Source organism: Verticillium dahliae, genomic scaffold (genome assembly GCF_000150675.1).
Source record: "Verticillium dahliae VdLs.17 supercont1.2 genomic scaffold, whole genome shotgun sequence".
In the NCBI taxonomy this organism is placed as follows: Eukaryota; Fungi; Ascomycota; class Sordariomycetes; order Glomerellales; family Plectosphaerellaceae; genus Verticillium; species Verticillium dahliae.
The window spans coordinates 1,655,153-1,675,879 of NW_009276916.1; the positions used below are offsets into that span (position 1 = coordinate 1,655,153).

At 55.7% G+C, this 20,727-nt stretch overlaps 5 protein-coding genes across 5 annotated transcripts; 1 reads left to right on the forward strand and 4 right to left on the reverse strand.

Annotated features, from left to right (window-relative positions):
* Window positions 1-2,065: 2,065 nt before the first annotated feature.
* VDAG_01367 (nitrogen metabolic regulation protein) lies at window positions 2,066-3,451 on the reverse strand (the record flags this gene model as incomplete). The annotated part of the gene is made up of 1 exon (XM_009650253.1): window positions 2,066-3,451. One exon carries the CDS (start codon window positions 3,449-3,451, stop codon window positions 2,066-2,068), a length of 1,386 nt encoding a protein of 461 aa, XP_009648548.1.
* A 4,367-nt stretch (window positions 3,452-7,818) lies between these two features.
* On the reverse strand, window positions 7,819-10,546 carry VDAG_01368 (uncharacterized protein; the record flags this gene model as incomplete). The annotated part of the gene is made up of 3 exons (XM_009650254.1): window positions 7,819-7,989; window positions 8,229-9,563; window positions 10,028-10,546. The coding sequence occupies 3 exons, from the start codon at window positions 10,544-10,546 to the stop codon at window positions 7,819-7,821; spliced, it is 2,025 nt and encodes a 674-aa protein (XP_009648549.1).
* A 566-nt stretch (window positions 10,547-11,112) lies between these two features.
* On the reverse strand, window positions 11,113-11,956 carry VDAG_01369 (rRNA-processing protein FCF1; the record flags this gene model as incomplete). Its single annotated transcript, XM_009650255.1, has 4 exons — window positions 11,113-11,244; window positions 11,307-11,338; window positions 11,438-11,816; window positions 11,921-11,956. The coding sequence occupies 4 exons, from the start codon at window positions 11,954-11,956 to the stop codon at window positions 11,113-11,115; spliced, it is 579 nt and encodes a 192-aa protein (XP_009648550.1).
* A 1,355-nt stretch (window positions 11,957-13,311) lies between these two features.
* Window positions 13,312-14,503, forward strand: VDAG_01370 (uncharacterized protein; the record flags this gene model as incomplete). The annotated part of the gene is made up of 2 exons (XM_009650256.1): window positions 13,312-14,058; window positions 14,129-14,503. 2 exons carry the CDS (start codon window positions 13,312-13,314, stop codon window positions 14,501-14,503), a joined length of 1,122 nt encoding a protein of 373 aa, XP_009648551.1.
* Window positions 14,504-15,382: 879 nt separating this feature from the next.
* On the reverse strand, window positions 15,383-19,935 carry VDAG_01371 (ATP-binding cassette transporter protein; the record flags this gene model as incomplete). The annotated part of the gene is made up of 4 exons (XM_009650257.1): window positions 15,383-17,705; window positions 17,754-18,882; window positions 19,049-19,469; window positions 19,546-19,935. The coding sequence occupies 4 exons, from the start codon at window positions 19,933-19,935 to the stop codon at window positions 15,383-15,385; spliced, it is 4,263 nt and encodes a 1,420-aa protein (XP_009648552.1).
* Window positions 19,936-20,727: the final 792 nt, after the last annotated feature.

Genomic DNA, 20,727 nt, shown 5'->3' on the forward strand with positions numbered 1-20,727 from the left:
ACTTGAGGCATGTGAAGACCCAGCGCATGGAACTAGCCCGCACAGTCACTAGGATGACTACGCTGTCCATCATCAAGAGTACGGAAACAAGAAGTCCAAGCCCAAAAAGCTTCGAAGCACTCTTCAGGAAAGGCCGCAGGGAGCGAATGAGACGTTTTGAGATATCTCGTAAACGGCGCCAAGTTGGACTTAACGATGCCCTTAGAAGGTTCGAACCTGCGATTTACAATGCACTAACACCACAGAGACATCGGACTCACCAATCACCCCTCAATTCTATATATCCGATCTTTGTGAAGGCAGCGGGGCTAGCACGGCCAGCAGGGCGAGTAAGGCGACGATGGCTAGCAAGAAGCTATGGCGACCAACGGCGAGTAGAGCAACCATGGCGACCACGGCCAGAAGAGCAACCATGGCCGGCATGGTCACCATGGGCAACACCGCCACCAGATATAGATCAAGCAATGGAAGCTGCCTAGCGTCGTGTCTGGGCGACTTAAACCCACTGAATCCATGATCAGCGCCAACTCATTGTGCAAGATAAATATCAGAGCGGAGTATATATAACTTGAGGAAGAAGACAGCGTATGAGCCCGTCGACGCTTGGCTGATTATAAGGCTGTTCAGCCATTGCTTGTTCCACAAAGTGGCTATCCCTGTCCAGGCGGACATAGACCTGCTCGGTTCATCTCAAGGCAGTGGAAGCACGAACGCAACGGCAGATCACACAAGTTCGGGTGGCTTGCCCTGGCTGCGGAACATGTCCTGCACTCGTGAGAGAGCACTCAGTACGCACGTGTGAGCCCTTTCCGGTTCCTTCGTAAGCTCGGTCTTGACGTCAAACCGGACAGAACCCGCCACTGCATCATGTGCCCATGGCCCTACTGATTTCAAAGGGGAGCAGTGGGCAAGGCAAAATGAAGATTAGCCAGGAGCTTGATCGCACCTTATCCGTAGATAAGCTTTACCTTACCTCGGCATTTGTATGTCCGGCTCTGGTCGATACATCATGTCTCTGCATTCGGAGCGGCAGGCCAAGACTCGGGAAGACCCCCCAATAAACATGTTCCGTAAGACACCACCCTTTCTTCCAGGTGCCGAGGAGTCGGAACGTGGTCCCTCGAAGTCGAATCAGTTGTAAACCGACCTTGTGTGCAGCAGAAGAGAGAGGCCTCTGCCGAAGCAAGCCTTCTCCGCTGGGAGCTGGGAGATACGTGAGTTTACCCCTTACCCAGATAACGATTGTCCTCGCCCGTCGTTATCTTGTCCCACTACATGGGCTGCCCACAACAGTCATATCTGGCGGCGTTGACAGCCTCCCACGCGAGTCCCCCCACGCCCGTTGGCCGTGCAGCGTGGACAGGGTCCGTTGGTAGGTCGGCCACGCGCCGCACAGTCGAGAAACTCTCCTATATATCTCAGCTTCACGCGCTGGACCGTTGATCGACGCTCCTCATCCGCTTCCCCTCCTCTTGCGTCCCTCGACTGCGTCATCATTGTGCGTGGCATGCAGCGCGTGGAGACAACAATTCACCAAAGTTCCAACAGCAAACATAACGCAGGTCAAAAAGCAGCGAGAGAGATATTCATTTAAAACGTCTCATCTTCCATGGATTGTATTTCATTGGCAGCTTCCTGCTTGGCCTTGTCAACCCAATCCATTCCTAAATTCAAACATCCAGACCCGAACCCCGACTGTGCGGTGTTCGATTTCACCTTTTTTTCGTCTTCCAATACCCAAACGCCGCGCCAGAATCGCATCCGAGTCGTCGAACGGACTATTATGCTCGCTCATAATATTTGCCCAGTCAAATCCTCTGTAGCCGCTATGCAAACGCAGGTCGTCAACCCAACCGCGCGCTTCAGTGCCTCCATAGATCGTTCAGGTCATGAAAAACCCCCTCCTCCACAGCAGGACAACATGGCGCCCGCGACGCCACGGCCTGCAACCACGAAAGAAAATAGACGGATATCCGTCGAACGTATTTATGCCCAGGTAAGTTTGTTGTTTCCCTTGTTGGCTGTTGACCCTGGGAGCCAAAGGCCCGTCGATGGCGGCGACATGTTAGGCCAGCCATTGTTCTTCGTCCCTCTTCAGTCCTCTCATCACGAGTCCCTCGTCCTCGTCGTCTTCTTCCTCTCCTTCTTCTCCATGCTCTTCATCGACCCTCTCCTGGGAAATTGTATGGCCCTGGGCCACTTCTTCGTGCAAATCTTCTTCTTCAAGCATCCATGTAAGACCATTGGCTTGCTCCTCGAGCGGGAAGACCTCTCGTGCGTATTCCTCCAGGCCCCGAGGCCCTTCCCAAAGCGCCATGGATTGCTCCGGGCAGCTATCGTCGAGCTCGGCGTCGCCAAAGTATGGCGGTTGCTTTTTGGGGTCATCGTGGCCAAGACCGAAGAGCTTTTCCAGAGCCTCGAGCTGTTCTCGATATCCAGTAGGAATCTTCACCTTGAGGTGGATAGGCGCCCTGACATACTTGACGGGCCGACCGACACCTTTGGCGAAGACCTTGCAGGCCTCACGCGGCGTCAGCATTTCCCAGGCGAGCGCGACGCGCCGGCCACGCCACTTTGACGCGCCGTCCTTGAAGATCTGGATGATGGCGGGCCCGACATCATGCTCAGCATCGATCCATGGCAGCTTCACATCTTCGTGAAACGGAGCTTCCCAGCGGAAGGACCCATCGGCCTGCAGTTCCATGCAGAAGAGAGGGTATTGCAAGGACGTGAAGTTGTTGTTGTAGATACCCGTGTACACAAAGGTCGCAGGAAGTTCAATCTTGCGGATGTACTCCTCGACCTGGTGTTTGGAGGCCCATAAAGGCAATGATGGCCACTCAGAGTTGTAGGCTGAGTGATCCGGCATGGATGAGTAAATGTAGTGCTGGATATTCGCCTTCTTGGCGGCGTCGGCAAGCGCCTTGCCAATCTGAAACTCATCGCCGTAGAAGGTGGTGTTGATGAAGGCTAGCTGCGTGCCCCTGAAAAGGTCGCTGATGAGCTCATGGTTCACTCCTACGCCGGAAATGGGGCCATTCTTGGTGACGTCGCGGTTGTCGGGTGTGGGCTTGTGTCGCGTGTAAAGCTCACCAACGAGGACGGTCACGTTGGGATTTGAGTTCACTTCAGTGGCTACAACACCTTCGAGGTTGCGCAACTGGGCGCGGACGTGGTATCCGACGGCGGTGGCGACTCTGATGAAGGAGGCGGCCTGCCGACCGCTGGCATTGATGACGGCAATGGTCTTGTCGGGTGAGGACATGAAGCGCTTAGGGGGGCGGAAAGTGAGGGAGTTGTTGCGGGAAACGAGGGGAGACGACTCGGAATAGGAGGAGCGGGAGTGCTTATGTGTCTTGTTGAACTCGGTTGCTGGCTGGTCGCGTTGGTGGTTGAGGTGATGCGTGGCGGGGCGGATAGGTATCCCGACCCTGCTGAGTTGAGAAGGCATGAGGGTCACCATGAGAGGCTTTCGGCAGCCCTGACGAACAATGTGCAACGACCAGACGGCGGGAAAGGCAGCAGTGAGAGGTGTGTTGTAGAGGGAAGATGGAGAGGTGAGGGACGGGAAATTCTGCGACGACGACACAAAGGCCGAAAGTCAGATTGTGTGGAAAGTGTCTGCGCAAAAGACGAAAGAGAGAGGGTTGCCCCCGCTGTTCCCCGGATTCGATGGTGTAAGTAAAAGGGTCTGGCGCAGGGCGATGTGGAGAACTGTAAGGGAGGGGGGCCACGGCGGCCGGACGACGGTTCTGGCTTTGGTTCACCCTTTGTGCTCGAGAGAATCGGGATCTCGACTTTTTGTCCCGGGCCGGGTGTTGGGAGAGCGATAGGTCAATTGGACCTATGAAGGTGCTTAAAGCTATCGCCAGCAGGAACAGCAAAGATAGCGATCCAATGCAGCACGACGCAAGGGGCAAGCGAAGCGGCGCAAGGCGTTCGGTTGCAGCGCAACAACGAGCGAGGTCGGACAGCAGATTGCTGTTTCTGAGTAGAGTCAAAACCAGTTGGTTGGTATGCGGTGCGGCACGGGGTGGATTGTCAAGACTGTAGAGAGCACCTTGATGGGGTTGCGCAATTGGTGAGCGAGATGATGAGCGACAAGATATTGAGGTTAGCAACGAAGGGGCTTCAAGATCCTGGTCAGGACAAGCTCTGATAGAGCAATCGCGCGCGATAGACCAGATGAGACCTCAGAGAGGGGGTCAAAGCTGGGATGATAAGTCGAAATCCGGGGTCCCGTCAAGCTAGAAGGAATTTGGTCGTGTGGCTGCGATCACGGTGGTCAAGACGTGACTAGACGATGACTGGTACCGACCAGTCTTTTTCCCAAAGACGCGCTGAACAGGCGGCCCAGACGATGATGAGCTGTCCTCGATTCTGGCTGGTGTGAAAACCGGGGCTGAACGATAACAGGCTGCTGAACTGGATGGGATCAAGCGGAAGGGCAGGCGGCGGAATAGAAGAGGGGTGGCTCGAACGAATACGATGCCAAGCCGTCCTGGGATCCTGGCGAAGATGACGGCGTGGAGAGTTTGTGAGTATTGCGGCCAACCTGCATGCGAATCTGAAGCGAGAGTCGATGAGGAATGGTCCAATCGGGGTGAATGCTGGCCAAGCGTGGCTGCCACCTAGTCGGCCGTTCGATGTGGCCCGACTTGGGAGGGGCTGCAGAAGGGTTGAGTGGTTGTGACGTTGCGCCGGATGATGAATGCTGTCGGAGGGTTGAACGAGACCAAGATTCAGGAAAGCTTGAGAATCTCTGTGGTTAAGGAGGAGAGCGGGCGATGGGAATGAGAGTCAGTCAGATAGACAGGACTGAACACGCCTGAGACGCGTGGGGCGCAAAGGTCACTGGTGATGGCGCAATGATACGGGGACTGTTGCCTCTTTATCTCCTGTCTTGCTCTCGATATCGAAAAGGGAAGGAGCACGTGGACGTCGGTGTTGGTGAGATACCGTGGATAGATCGGTAGCAAGTAAGGTAAGGGGTACGAATAGTAAATAGGTAGGTACCTAGGTAGGTATTTTGTGTTTGCTGGCCCCAACAGAGAGGATCGTGGTTTCCTCAACTCGAAACCGCACTCTCCATCTCCCAGCAGTCACGGAAGGGCCCGCCTGGTCTTTATCCCTCTTGTGCCATGTTGGGCTCTTGGGGCCGTGGCGGCCGCCGGGCTCGCTGCTGGACCGAATGGAGAAGACGGGCTTCCGGTTCGCAAAGCCTTTACACATTGTCCAAATCACGAATTGCAGCCCCCCAATCATGCTCGCTGCTTGTTATTAACACATTGGTCCCTAGTCTTTCCAGGCCGGCCCCTGCCCACCGTGCCTACCGTGCCCTCCCCGGTCCTGTTTGTTGTCTGGCCCGTTCGGTGCTGCCCGCACTTGTTGCCAAATGATGCAAGCGCAGGCAAGCGCGTGGACGAGTGCTGAGCGATTCGGCAAGGGCAAGGCTCGTGGATCAACGAGTGGATTGGCGGCCTGGCCTGCCTGCAGTTTCCCCTAAGACAGGTAGGTACATACGTACGTAGTAGGTACTACCTGTCTTACCTACGGTTCCTGCCTACCATGTACATCCCCCGTTACAGTCCCCATCGTGCCTCCCTCATTGACTTTTTCTCCTGCCTGGCCACAAGGGTGGAACATTAGGTAAGAGGTTGGTGGTCGTTGGCTGGGCCAAGCATCCCCAGTCGGCGCTGTCGTGCTGGACCGAAAATTTTTCCTTATCTCTTCACCTCTCATCTGCGCTCGATCCAGCTGGGCCAGCCCACCACCACAACGACAGGTCATGCATCCGCTGACCGATGGACCCCTTCTTCACCAATCCATCTCGGGGCCTCACTGTCACCCTGGGGGCTTTGCTTGCGTCTTGGCCTGGACCTATTCAGAATGTGTACCCTTACCATGTACGTCCCTGTACGAACACACCTTTGACGATACATATACTTTACCCGCTTGGTCCACCCTGTCCGGCATGCAACAGGCCGCCTCAAATAATCAGCCCTGAGTCCCAATGGGTTGTGGTGGTTGATGCCGCCAGATTGGAAAGGTTGTGGCACCGCAGAGGACCTGCTGCAACTCGACCACCCCACCCTGACCCCTTCCATCGCATCATTCGTCTCCGTCTACTCGCCTTTTCGTCACCTCTCGTCATGGCCCAGCAAGGTCCCGAGCTTATCACTAGTGATCTACGGAGAACCACGCGCGGAGGGCTCTACTTCGCGCAATCTATGCCACCTGGCATTTCCCTGGCCTCCCCGAGACATCCAGAAGATGGAATTTGGAGGATTGCCACGACTGCCTGAATCAAACTGCCATGGGGGTTAGCTCAGGCGCAAGAGCCCAAGAATATCGTCATTTGGTCCCCGTATGGCCAAATCCACGCCACGCCTGGCTATCTCGACCATCAAAACGCCTTCCGCCCTTAGCCATCACGCGCCCCATCGAGCCCCCCCTGCCGCCTCCATCACACTTTACGCTTTACATGATCCACATCTGCGCCTGTATGCCAGGACCACTTCATACCATGCCGGTCGGCCTGCATGGAACACCGGTTCTTCTCTTAACTTTCATCAGACGATACTCTTCGGCCCTAGCTTCTTGTCGCCGGAGAGGTGCAACCCCCGCCTCGTCAGTTGGTGGCCCTCTAGCCCGCTTTGGCAATCTAACAAAGGCAACATTTCTATAACTATTGTTAGGGTCGCTAGAGACGACGGCCTAGCGCCATAGGACTCAACCTGACTGGGCGTCGTCTCTTGAGGGGCAAGTGATGGACAAGTCTGTCATTGAAGCAGCGATCAAGGCGCCATCCGCGGCTGAAGCAGGTTGTAGCGCTCCTGCCATCCAAACGACGCTCTCAACACCCGTGAATCAGGTTAGCCTTTGCAATGAGCTTCAGTGTTGGCATTGTGCAACCCAAAACCCAACACTCTGTCCACCCAATGCAATTGGCCGCTTTTCATTACGTACAACGTTGCTAGCCAACCAAAGGAACGTCTTTGCTCACACGAATGCCGTCATGCTTCGAGCCGCCTGGCGCAAGCTCTGTGTTGGCCCCTTCTCTCGTTCTCCGCCAATTTCGACATCTCCGCGGAGCATTCCTGACCTACCAAAACCCCCTAATTCAATCGTTGTCTGTTTCCCATGACAGACCACGTCCGGTTCCTGATAGCTCTACCCGACCTCTGTGATACCACCATCATGGTCCTTCGCGTTGCTCGAGCCTGCGCGGGAGTTGTCATTCAGTCCGCAACCCCGCCATGGGCTTTGCGGGGAAGAGGGGCCCAACGACACCGATATTTGTTCACGACCTAGTAGAGGCTGGGCAAATTGGCATGCTCTCTCTGCTGGTCCAGTGGATATTGCCCACTCCAACTGACGAATCCTTCAACACATGGACCTCACCACCATCCCCCACCTCCACTCTTCGCTTCACGATGTTTTTTTTTTCCATGTCAGGTGGTCAACCGCAGCGCAGCTAGTCCACTTTATGGCGGGACCGGCACCATCGCTAGATCCAACACCTCTGGCGCAAGCGACATTACCAAGTCTCAAGACGGCCCTGCTAGCGACCAAGGCCCCATTATCGTGGGTCCTTCTACTTCGGTCACGCAGTGAAGAATGTTTGAATGAAGAACATGTTATTCAAGTGAAAGACAAGCAAAGCCCAGGTGTCGATGGAGCCTAGGGCATTGGCCACTGACATTCAGGAAACGCACTCTTCGACCAGCGGCGATGATGATTGAATTTCAGTAATCGACTTTTGGATATTGTCCTACGCCAAGAGACTTAAGGCTACAATCAGCTCGACATGCCTTCTTACCCCGAAAACCCATCATTCTGAACCCATTCATTGGTGAGGCCCACTGTTGCATCTCTGAGTTCTTCATCGATGGTGATGGAGGGTCCGAACCACAATTGCCCTCCCGTTTCGAGATCCATGGAGGCATGATCCTGCATTGTATGCAGGTTAATGTTGTCGACATACCCCTAGCAGATGTGAGCAGACTGTTCAGCTACTTGGCAGGACGTGAGCATACCCAGTCAACCTGATCGGTTCGGCCCGTCCAATCGATGCCAAATGGCAAGGTAGAAGACGTCACACCAGCGCCCGTGAAAGCTTGAGGCTGTACATTCGCAGCCATCGGGGCACCTGTCGAGTTTGCCACTGGCTGTGTTGAAGCTGTAGCATGTGAGCTGATGATCGGTCAGGAGAGCATACACGGTACCATACCACGGATGGACAGATCCGACAAAGAAGTAGAGCTCAGACCAATATTGATCGCGTCGCCGTGGTCTTCTGGTGAAGGTTCTGACTCGTTGTTTCCATAATCCTCGGGAGAAAATCCTGGCGGAGATCCAATTTTTCGCAACATCGTCTCGACAATGTCAGCCGTCTTTTTGACGGCCGGCAGATCTCTTGCGACGAAACGCCAGATACCATGGGCTCGGTGCAATAGCCTCACTAGTTCTGCCTTGCTTGGCACAGTCGTGTCACCAAAGCCGCTGTTTTCTTGCGGATACTTTTCATTGTCGATTACCAGGAATATAATCATGGCCGACAAGAGGAAATCGTGTATCGCCAATGAGGATACGAACCATCCATGCTGGTTGAGTATATTGCCGGGCTGACACATGTGCCATATATGGTACTGGTGCTCCAACATGGTTACAGCACCATTCAAACACTGGACCCGGGAGTAGTCGTGCTCTTTCTTCATGATGGATTCGGCCAAAAACCGACGATGGAGCACACATCGACTCTTATTGTAAATGGACGCAAGGCCGAACCGCTGAATGATCTGGGTCGCAGGGTCTGTTACTGACTCTTCAATAGGTCGCACTCGCATGAAACTCGGAACGGCATCCCAGGCTTCTTCGATACTGCTATCGAGTTTCAGTACCTCTGAATAAGGTGGAGGCGTCAGCAAGTGCGCCAGCCGCGCCACATGCCCAAAGCATATCATGAGCTTGTTCTTGCACAGGGGATATGTCAGGTCTGTGTAGTCCGTCATTGGCTGGGGTGGTGGCAGCTCCGTGCTTTCGGGGCCGAAATCTCGGTCGAGCACATTCCGTGGCAGCGCTACGTCGCTATCGATGCCATGGATCATAGGCGGCAAGCCCATGTGGAAAGAAACGAGCAGGTCCAATGTCATGCCCATATGCCACATTCTTCTTCGCATCTCACCTTGAAAGGCGCTTATGTGAGAGAGCTTGCTCGGGTCCCGATGGAAACCCAATTTGAGCATCAGTCTCATGACAGTGGATGCTAGCAAATAGCAGTTCATTTGCGAGTTACGATTCAGCAGAAACTCTGTTTCGGCGTACATGAGGAACGAGGCTATCGTCTGTTCTGTGGGCTGGTGGTACTTGCCCTTGACAAGACACCAGGCGGCTGTGGACCTGAAACGCTTCATCCTTTCGAAGGGCGGTTCAGGCGAGTCTTGCGCGAGCTCGTGGGGGGCCGTGTACGTGGAGAAGTGTATTGCAAGGCAGATGACCATGAAGAGCTGCGACAGCCAGTGATAGTCGATGCCACTGGGTTCAACCCAGAACTCGCGGTACTATGTCGAGCAGGGTCAGCCTGCGTTGTCAACTCAGAACGCGTTTTCATTGTACCTACCTGGTTGAGAAATGTAGGTCGGTGTATGAGGTCTGCGAAGTGAGTCAATTCAGTACATAGCTGTCGACGGGGCGCAGTGACGGCGATGGAAGGGTTCAACAGGGGACATACAAAGGGATGGGAATTTGGATGCGAAGTATCTCATCACAAGGCGATCGACAATGTGACGATCAGGTAGGATACTGATCACTTCGTTCAAGCTGCGAGGTGAGGTAGGGTCACTGTTAGAGAAGAGTAGGACACCGGGAACCTCGTACTCGTCCCACACGTGAGATTTCTGTTGTGGAAGCCGGTCTTTGAATGTGTCTTGCTCTTCGTCGAAGAAGCTCTTGAGATCCTCGATCTACCAGCTCAACTTGTCAGCAGAGGTCCAACGGGCAAGAGGAGTAGAGGAAGCCAACTCACGTCCTCAAGCATAGCCATGAAGTGCGTGGCACCGATATATGTTGACCCCCTCTCGCCATGCACCACCTGCCCGCTAGCCCTCAGGCCCTCCGCAACCCTTACGGATGGAGGTAGTGGCGGCGCCGCTTCTGCCGGCCCTCGCGAAGGATCGACGACAACATCCCCGTCCTCGAGCATGGAGCGCACCATACCCTCGAGTCGCTTCAGCCGTGAGGCCATGCTCTGGTTGGGCTTCCTCCTCTGCGGCTTGGGTGCATACTGGCACGCCTCGGGGCGGCCCTTGCGAATGCACTGGCCGCATGGGCTCGAGCGGTCGCATTTCAGCTTGGAAACGCGGCACGCAGCGCAGGAGAGCAGGACGCGGGAGCGCTTGGTGGCGGTAGCGGCCACGCCGGTGGCGGAGCCGGAGCTGAGATGCACCTCGCCGAGGGTGTCGGGTCCTGTGCCGGACCTATCTTCAGGTGCCCCACTAATGTCCGTGTCCATGTCGTCGGACGATCGGGAGGTGCTGCCGTCCATGGAGAGACGAAAGAAAAGAAGGCTGTGGATTGCGAATGCGGCCTGTTTGGGCGGGACGTGAGATGTTATCTCACGAACAGATTCGTCTCCGCGTCTTCTAATACGCTCAATCTGTAGGGGCTAGGGAATATGAGGGAGGCGCCAGTGCAATTGGGCAACTCGGTGCAGTTCCAGGCGGTTGCTGACAGAGACGAGGGCGGATTGCGGGGTGTGCACCAGAGCAGGATCGTCCTGGTTGAGATGCAGGTTTCTGGCGACAACTCTTGGGATTTGTACTCGTCAATGCCAAGGAGACACACACGCAAACCGAGGCTGTGTCGGGCGAGGTATGCGAGTGTGGAGAGAGAAAACTGCCGTCGCAGATTGAGCTGGACCAAGCACGAGAATTGAGTTCACGATAGGAGCTCGGACGGGGTTAAGAGGTCCTAAGTCCGTTGCGATTCTCACGGGGCCAATGCCGTGTATTGAAAACAAGAAACCAGACTGAAAGATGGAACGCCGCCATAAATCATCCCGTCAACGCCATAGCCATGTCTCTTCTGCTTCTTTTTGTTGCCACGCACGCTCTATGAGTCCGGTGCACCCGGTAGCCTCTCGATAATGTATTTTCCTCTTGTAACCTTGAGGATGGGCACACCAGGGATTTTCCTGATGCGAGACTGCAGACCCTTATCCTGTGTTGCGACAATGTAAATTCTCTGCGAAAAGTCAGTGAGTTGGTCTCGAGGGGGCTCCGGCGGAGGTGAAGAGGAGGCCTTACGTCCTTCTGGACCTTGTCCACGATGCAGTCATCTGCGTAAACCTATATGCTGTGTCAGAACAACGCGAACCTGAGCGATGCAGCCCCATGCAGAGGCCGAGGGTCATTCAAGCATACACCCTTGTGCGTACACCTCGCCTTCTCCCACCTCTCGTCCCTTGCGACGCGCATAGCGAGCCTAAACTTGGGGCCCAGCTTGGACAACTCGGCCATGACGCAGTCGGTGACGATGGGCGTGCAGGTGGCGTAGAGGCAGTCCATCATGGTCTCGAGCAGCGGCAGCTTCATCTGGACGGTGCGGCTGAAGAAGGACGTGTCGACGAGGACGCTGTAGGGGGGCACGAGGGACGTGTTGGCGGCGAAGAACATCTGCGAGGGCATCTGGGGCACGGCGCGGACGAGCTCGCCGTCGGGGCCGGCCTTTTTGGCCTTCTCGGCCTTGGCGAGGGCTTCGGCTTTTGCGAGGTTCTCCTTGCGACGGGCATCGTTTTTGCCGATGACGCGCTTGACCTGTGATCATCGAAGATCTTTCGTTAGCATGGGGGGCTTAACAAGCAGCAGGGGGGGTTCTTGAACAAGAGAGGTAGGGAGCAAAGAGAGGGAGGACGGCGTACCTCGGCGAACTTGCGGGTCTTCTTCTGGACACCCATGGTGGTTGTCGGCTGCGGACGGGCGGAAGGAAGAGGTGAGGCCGTTGGGGAGAGAAAAAGTTGGGCGAGGCTGGATCGCAAGGCTGATGTGATGGGATTTCCAGATCCCGCCCGTCGTCGACGGCGGGGTGTAAAAAAGTTTTAGTGGAGACGTGCTGCTTCTTCGGAACTTTTGTGAGGGAGTGAGTGCCCAAGTGGCAGACGGCTGCTGCCAAGTGCCTTGCTGTGATGGATGATGCAGATGCGCAGCGGCGGTTGAGCGATTGGTGAACCACCTTTCAAGCGCACCTGCCACGCCTGCCACGCCGCTAGGCCCGTTGAGCCCTGCAGCCACTAACAGCGAGGCGTTGGTTTAATCTGCCACTGGACGCCGTTTGCCGTGTCTACCATTTCTTTTGGTTATTTTTGCGACGACAGGTCCCCCGACGTCAAAGGCCGTCAGAGGAGAGAGAAGTGGACAATGGCACGGATCGAATGGAATGCAATGCCATATGATGACCTCGTGTGGGTTGACAGTCGGACAGGGCAGCAATAAGCATTGCGAATGACCTGCAGGGGCTGGGGCGGTTTCGAGGGCTGTTTTTAGGGAGGCACTGGAACGATGGGATGCACCAGTGCCAATACGAACACAGTGCACCCAGGGTCTGGCATCCGTCGATCCGCCAGTCGTTTCCTCGATGGGCCAAGGGCCCAGCGTATTTCACGGTGAACTTGGATGGAGCCACACAGTGAACAATCCTAGACTGGCGGGCAGGCAGGCACACTCAGGTCCCAGCCCGAGACCGAGACCCCCCTTTCCACGCTTGCGCCCCTCTCTCTCGCTCTCGCTTCCCCCCTTCTCCCCTTTGAACCTGCCCTGTCGAATGGCAAAATAGCACTGTGGTTCGTGCTTTCCTCATTTGTTTGCCTGCCTTCCCTGCCTGCCCCCCCCGTTGCTGCCGCCCGTGTGCAGATCCAGATCTCTAGGTGTTCCTTCCTCTCCTGCTCAGCCCTCAGCCCTCGTTCTGGCTACTCGCCCTCACTTTGTTTCTCGTGACCAACTTAGCCCAATCCACACGCGGCTCCCATACGATACCCGCAGTTGCTTTGTCGCCAGCTCTGCCCAACATTCTCTTCTCTTCTCAGTTTTACTTCTATTCGGCTATCTCTTGCAACGACAACCCCCGTCCTCTACTGTCTCCACATTGAGTCCGACTTCAAACGTTATCCCACTGCACGCGGCGAACAGGCCAACCAGTCTTGCGACCCCGACACCAGTTCCTTGCAGCGCGGGAAGTCTGTACGACCTCCACCAGGTCTTTCACGCCTACCACGCAATCCACGCCTACGAACTCAAATCTCCCGCTCGACCGACCATGGTGCGCCTAGGCTTTGTCGCCCGGCGGCGCTCGCCCGTCCTCTCGTCAGCCGTCACTGCTGTGGCGCTCTTCACCACGACGACATTTGCTCAGAACGGCGGCAACAACAATAACAATAATGCCAACACGAACCAGCCTTCGTCTGCTGGAGAACAGCCAGAAACCACGGCCGAGGCGGAGACTACCGCTGCGGCGGCGTCTACGGCCGCGGAGTCAGCAACACCATCGCCCTCTGCCGATGCGGATGTGACCATTTCTGGTGGTGAATCCGCGACGCAACCAACAGCCACAGCCGCGACAACCTCGCAGACGCAGGGCACCGCGACGACAACAGGAGGCGATGTTCAGATCACTGGAGGCACCGACGACGGGGATGCCATCATGACCTTTCCCACCATCGAGACCATCCTGGAGATTCCCACCTACGCCCCTGCCGCTGTCCCGCCTACCCTCCACGCCCCCTTCATGCAACACTCGACGGCTCCCGAGGGCACTGTGTTCATCGCTGTTGGAGCCATTCTCGGCGCCTTCGGCCTCGGCATCCTTCTCTGGCGTGGTATCGTCGCCTGTCTGCTGCATCGCTCAGTCCGCCGTGCCGCCATGGAGCAGCACAGTGCCAACGACAAGGCTGCCTTCCCTGCGCCTCCCGCTCATTTCTACAAGTACAGCGATCATAACTCGTCGCTTTCTCTCTCTGGCGCCGCCGCCGCGGCCCGTGGTGTTCGACGCACCAACCGCGGACCCGTCCCGTCCGGAACTCCAAGCCAGTCCAACCTCTTCTTCTCGCCCACCGCTGCCGCTGGTGCCAACGCAGGCACCGCCGGCAGCCGCGACTCCCGCTTCCTCCCCTCTGCTTCTACGCTGCGGATCTTCATCTCCTGGCGGCAACCCTCATCAGCACTCTATCAGTTTGACCAACCTGCATCCGCGCCCCGACTCGCGTGGCAACGGCCTTGGCGCCCCTGTCGGCCGGGCCGTGCCCCAGCATTCACCACCCGAGTCGCCTCAGTTCACGGCTCGCCGTGAGATGAGCACCAGCACCCTCAACCTCGCCGCTCCAGCACACGGCGCTCGCGCGCCGAGTGCCTACCTGGAAGACCTCCTCGACGAAAACCCGCAGGCCTTCCCCCCGAGTAACATGCCCCCGCCGAATCCCCAGCGCCAGCGCTCTCCGGGTCCACGCTTCTGAGGCGTGTTTTAAAATGGTGATTTGTTTTCTTCACATGGCCACCACGTTGTCATAGATTCACCTGGTCGCCCGCGGCCTCTTGTAGGGTTTGGTGTATAGGTTATCATTGTCGGGACGGCATTCGGAGCGGCGTCACGGGACCAGGCCTGGTACATCTTATTTATCTTTTTTTCTTCCGCCACTAATAGAACCCACTTGATATCCTTTCTCTCTCCCTCTCTCCCTTGCCTCTGTTTTGCTTGTGCGCTATGTGAAGGACATGGGTAGCCGTCGCATCGTCAATCGGCCTCGTCGGACTTGTGGACGTGCAACGTTTTCCAGCCCTCCGTCGAACCTCGTGAACTCTACTTCGCTCTCTTCACCGCTTCAGCTTGTGACACGCTGCGGAAGGTGCCTGCCAGTCTGGCTCGCAAGGGATTCCATGTCGCACGCGATCCGAGACATGATGCACCACCGCCAGTCCAGACTACTGCCGGATCGCCGTCCAACGTCGCACCGCACTTCCTGACAGACCCCGCCGCGGCTGCTTAGGCCATGTGCCCTCAGCGGACGCGAGCAGCATCTCATTCTCTCTGTCCGATGGTTGATATCGCAGAGTCACATCGCGGGCATCACAGTTGTCGTGAAGGTGAAGGAGCCGTTGGATCCCATGTAAAGATACCTTTCGTATTTCATTGTCTTTTTCCTGCTTGTTTTCCAACTACCAAACGCCAACCACTGCTTACCACTGAGACATGACGCAGCCAAATGCAAGGGCTCCTCCGGACACCTTTTGAGATCAACAATGTATGCAGGATGTGGGTGGCCGTCGCTCCAGACTTCAGACGCCAACTCCTCGTATATGTTGAGTCGCCTGTCTCCCGACTAGACAGGCAATGTTCAGATGTTTTCTTCCTTCTTCCCAGCCTCGGGCGACTCAACGCCCGCCTCATGAGCCGTGCCCATCTCGGCGCTGGCGCTTTTAATGTCCTCGACGCGTATGCCGCTTCGATCGCACATGCCTCTGAATATCCCATCCCGCTGCCAAAGCTCAAGCGGTGTTCCGAGTTCTGCGATGCGTCCGGCGTCCATAACGCAGATGCGATCGTAGCCAATGATGGTGCGCAGCCGGTGAGCAATGCAGAGGAGCGTGCGCCCACGGAAGCCCGTTGCGATGGTATTCTGGATCTTGTCGTCCGTCTCCATATCGACAGAGCTTGTAGCCTCGTCACAGACAATGATACGGGCACCGCGAACAAGAGCGCGAGCTAATGCCATGAGCTGTCGCTGGCCGAGGGAGAAGTTGAGGCCATCCTCCTCGACAACCATGTCGAGGTGCACACGTGGGGAGTCTTTGGTCCGCGGCTCATCGGGACGGGCGTCAGCCGGTACAAGATCAGCCTGTCGCAGAGCTGACCACAGCTCCAAATCCGTGTGCTCATGAAAGGGATCGAGGTTTGAGCGCACGGTGCCGCGGAACAGGGTTGGGTCCTGCGGGATGATGGCGAGGCGGGATCGCAGATCGTGGAGCCCGATGGTAGAGATATCGATGCCATCGATAATGATGTGGCCGCCAGACAGCTCTACGAGCCGGAACAGGGTCGACATGATAGAGCTCTTGCCTGCTCCCGTCCTCCCCACTATGCCCACTCGCTCTCCACCCGCAACATGCATCGACAATCCCGACAACACGAGCGGCAGCTGGGCGCGATAGCGCATCTCAACGTTGTCAAAGATGATCTCTCCCTTCTCTGGCCACGTGGGCCGCACCTCGATCGTGTGTAGAGGCGCCTCTTCTTCCAACTGAGTCCCATAGTACTGCAGCCGCTCTACGGCATTCATTCCATTCTCCACCTCAGCAAGCTGACGTACAGTGAACTGAATCATCTGAACAATGCCCAAGATGTAGCTCAATACTAGACCGCCAATGCTTGGAGAGACGCTGAACCGTGAGGTAACGACAAGGATCCCTACGGTCAAAACAAGCAGATTACCGATCGCATCAAGCCGCACTGATAGCCACCGTTGGTTTGAGAAGGTAAGGTAGTACGCGGTATTCATCTCGTCGATAGAGTTGCGAAGATCCTCGATGAAGTGCTGCTTCAGGCCGTATGCCCGAATACTAGCCACGCCACTAAGCCCTTCGCTGAATTTGGCGAAAACGGTCGACCGCAGGACCGACTCGAAACGCTTGACCTCTCGAGCTGATGCGCGGTAGTAGGCTGCGGCAAAGATGAACATGAAGAATAAGGGTACCAGTGCGATGGCAAACCAGGGGAAGAAAGCGATGATGAGTGCAAAAACGGATATGATCATGCCGAGCGTGAGAAAGTACATCCTCATGGCATCCGTCAGCGTATTGTCCATGACATCCACATCCCTCGAGAAGCGATTGGTGATTCGCCCCAGGGGTGTCGTGTCAAAAAAGGACATAGGTGCTCGTAATGCTCTTGTGACAGCCTGGCGAAGCATGACTCGACTGGATGCTGTGCCGAAGATGGAGAGACAGATTGAAAAGCCAAACATGAGCAATGCTTGAAGAACGCCAAGCGCAGCATAGATGCCAATGTAGGCGCCTGTCGTCATGCCATACTTGTCGCTGGTCCAGTAGGATAGCCACAGACCAGTCATGAGGTTGGCTCCTAATGAGAGGGCCAATAGAAACAAGACCAGGGGGGCGTTGAAGATCGAGCCCGACGCGCGAATGTAAGCGTTATAAACCGACCAAGGCACACTCGATACAGCCTTTTCTTCTTGCTGCATCAACGCAGCACTCTTCTTTTTCTTGCCGCCGCTCGTGGCTACTGGCTCATTAGTCTGAGGAGTGGCCTCACTGGTCTCTTCGACTGCGGTCGTTTCCATCAGTTGCCGGAAGCTCTCGTAATTCTTCATTAAGTTGTCGAAAGTGTCCACAGCCATGATTTTGCCACCCTCCATCCAGATAATTCGATCGACTCGGTTGAGTACCCAAAGTTGATGCGTGGCGAGAATGCGGCACTTGTCTTTCAATAATCCAAGAATGGCGCTGTCGAAGATGTGGCGTCCAACGTGAGCGTCAACAGCACTGAGGGGGTCGTCCATGAGAACAATGTCTGAGTCGTAATAGATTGCCCTGGCGATGTTTAGGCGCTGCTTCTGGCCGCCAGAGATGGTGATGCCTCGCTCCCCGATTTCTGTCTTGTCACCGTTGGGCAGCATTTCAAGATCCGGGCGAAGAGCGCACCTGATGAATGGTCAACCTTGTACAAGGTATGAGTATGAGAAGACTTACGCATCGATGACCTCGTTATACCACTCCCTGTTCATGTCTTTTCCGAAAAGGATATTATCCCTGACAGTCGCATTCTGAATCCACGCGTACTGAGGGCAAAAAGCTCTCGACGCGCCCAAGACGACCTCACCTGACGTTTTCCTCATGTCGCCTGCCAAAGCAGCAAGAAGAGAGCTTTTACCGCTGCCCACGGTCCCAATGACCGCAACCAGCTCATTGCGATGAATCTTAAAGTCCATGCCTCGTAGCTTGAATGGCTCTCGCTCTTCTTCGATAAGAGTACTACCGCCTGAACTGTCGCCTGCAGACGGTGGCCGCTGTCCAGATTTCTCAGTCTCGCTGGTTGTTTTGGTGTCCTTGGCACTTTTCGTGGCATCGGCAACCTTGTCGGCGTCTTGAGAAGGCGTCCTCTCCCAGGTAAAATCAGCGCCGTGCATCTCTAGAGCATGCTTGCCGTCAGGCTTCCGCACAACATCCTCCTCTTGTTCTTCCGCGAGCAGGAACTCCTGAATACGCTTGACGGATGACCACGCATCGACAACTTGCCCAAGAACTAGAGGTAGCAGGTTCAGGGGCATTCTCAGACCATTGAAGAGCGCCAAAGAGGAGAAAACTTCGGCGGGATTCATGTTGTTGTTCGTGAGAGAGTATGTGATGAACGCCAACATGGAAGCGAAGATGGGCAATGACATGCTAACGGCGTTGATTGCGTTTCGGATCGCCAGGAGGATCTGGATGCTGTAAATCTCGCGCTTGCGAATCTCCTTGAGACGATCGAGGAACGCAGTCTCCCAGCCGAAGTATTTGACAAACCGAACCGAGGATAGTACTTCCTGAGTGAGACTGACTCTCTGATCGGTAATTTTGTTGATGGCCTTGCGCCTTCTGAACAGGCTTCTGATGGCTCTGGTGAGGAGAGGAATGCCGACGACAAGCAGTGCGAAGCCAGCCAATGCGCTGTAACTCAGATTTACGACTAGAAGAGCCAAGGTGACGAGGATGGATATGGGGGCTGTCCATATCATGTGAAAGAGGGCCGAGGCTTGGTCGATGCGGTACGTGTCAACGCTCATCAGGTTGACGATGCGGCCGTTGCCCCAGCCAGTGCCGTCGCCCGAGATCCCCGGCCCTTTGGCAGGTTCCGTCGCATTTTTTAGCCTTCTTCTGCGTCTTTGTCTTCTGCTTCACTTGGTCGCCCTGTCCCCGGCCAGTTTCAGCGCCGAGATCGTCAGCGACCAGCAGTCCGCCAGCTTTGGCTCTGCCAGATATAGACATGGACTTCTCGAAGATGATACTAATGAGTACAGCTCGAGCCTGGCCTCCAACGATCATGCCACGATAAATGAAGTGATTCGTGCCCAAACTCTGGAAAACCTGCATGAAAGTCACGCCAAGGACAAGGCCGATGCCGTGGCCGATCGGAGGAGGTGGCGAGTCGCTACGTGTGGCATCCCAGGCATCGTTGGCGAACTGGATGAGGAAGCGCAGCGTGAAGGGGGACAAGACCTGGAAGACTGTTGACATGACCTGGAGCATACCACCGAGCCAGAATTCAAAGAAAAAGGTCTCATGCATGGCCCATAACAGAGGATACTTCTCCCCCTTTTTGACGCGCTTCTCAAACGAAGCCTGGAGCTTCAACGACAATTTCTCGGCTGTGCGATCCGGATTGACGTGCCATAGATCATTGTGCTCCAATTGTCGCTTGTAGCCAACCTGTGATATTTTGTTTCAGCAGAGCATTCAAGCGGGGAGTCGCGTCGAGGGACGAGTTTGGGCAAGAATGGCTTACGTTCATTAGCGGTCCCATCCAGTGGAATATCAACAGACTAAAGAAACCAGCGTGATACTCTCTAGATTCTCCGCGTTCTTTGGGTACTGGTGGTGTAGAGCCCCACCGCAACGGATTTGGTGTTTTGTACCACGGCTTCTTTTCAGGAGGTTGTGGTCTTGAAGCAGTGGTGGTCGCACTGGCATCGGTGGCATGGCTAGCCGACCGCTGGAGCTTGGCCCTTTTAGCCTTCTCATCTTCGTCACTCGAGCTCTTCCTTTCCTCGATCCTTTCGTCATGCTCTGAGCCGAGGGTGGCCGGGCCTCCAACTGCCTCTGTGGCATCGTTGGGTTGAACGGAGGCAGCTAGCTGATCGGGAGCCTTAACCTCCTTGTCGGCAGGTTCTGGCATGGTCTGCTGGAAGGATGTCCGGGTATACTGCCAGTTGGTAGAATGCGTAATACCTCGAGTCTGATTTTGAGTTGTCTTGTTTATGTTTGTAACATGGCAGTAGCTCGGCTTCTAGTCAAAGAGTGTCCGACTGGCCGCGCCAAGGCGGATTGAGGTAGATTCAGGCTGCGGTGTGGCGCCTGTGAGTCGCCTTGCCACGAGGAAAAGTTGGCACGACAAAGTCCCACGCAAACCAAAATATATGATAGGGCTCGCTATGTCTGAACCGTCGCTAGGTGTCGGAATTTGAGATACAGGACCAGCAGGTGGGAGTCCTGGAGAGAGAGTGTGTGTGGATGGCCTGATCCTCCAACTGGATGGAACTTTTAGGTCGTTTGAGTGCAGTGCTCGTGTATAGATGTCATCAACAGACAAGGTAGGTTAGGTAGGTAGATGAAGGCAAACAGGCCAGGCCTTCCACTATGTACCCATATTGGATCCTTGCCAGGCCAATGACCTGACCTGCAACGAATCCGTGTGCCTAGCCGACCCCCTTGGCCCTTGGGGCTGCTCTTTCCCCGGAAAGAACGTGCCGCATCGGTGCCGTGTGGGTGCTGAAGCCGTGGGAAAGCACCTAGTAGTGGCAGTGGCAGGGGCGACTGCCCATCGTGTTACAACGCGGCGCACCTCGCACTTGCAAGTGGAGCAAGTCCGAGCATGCGAATTGATAATCAAGCGTTGTCCGTACACAGCACACACTAGCGTCTTCCCCCCACCTGTCGGCCTCGATGACCTCCGACCTCCGACCCGGCT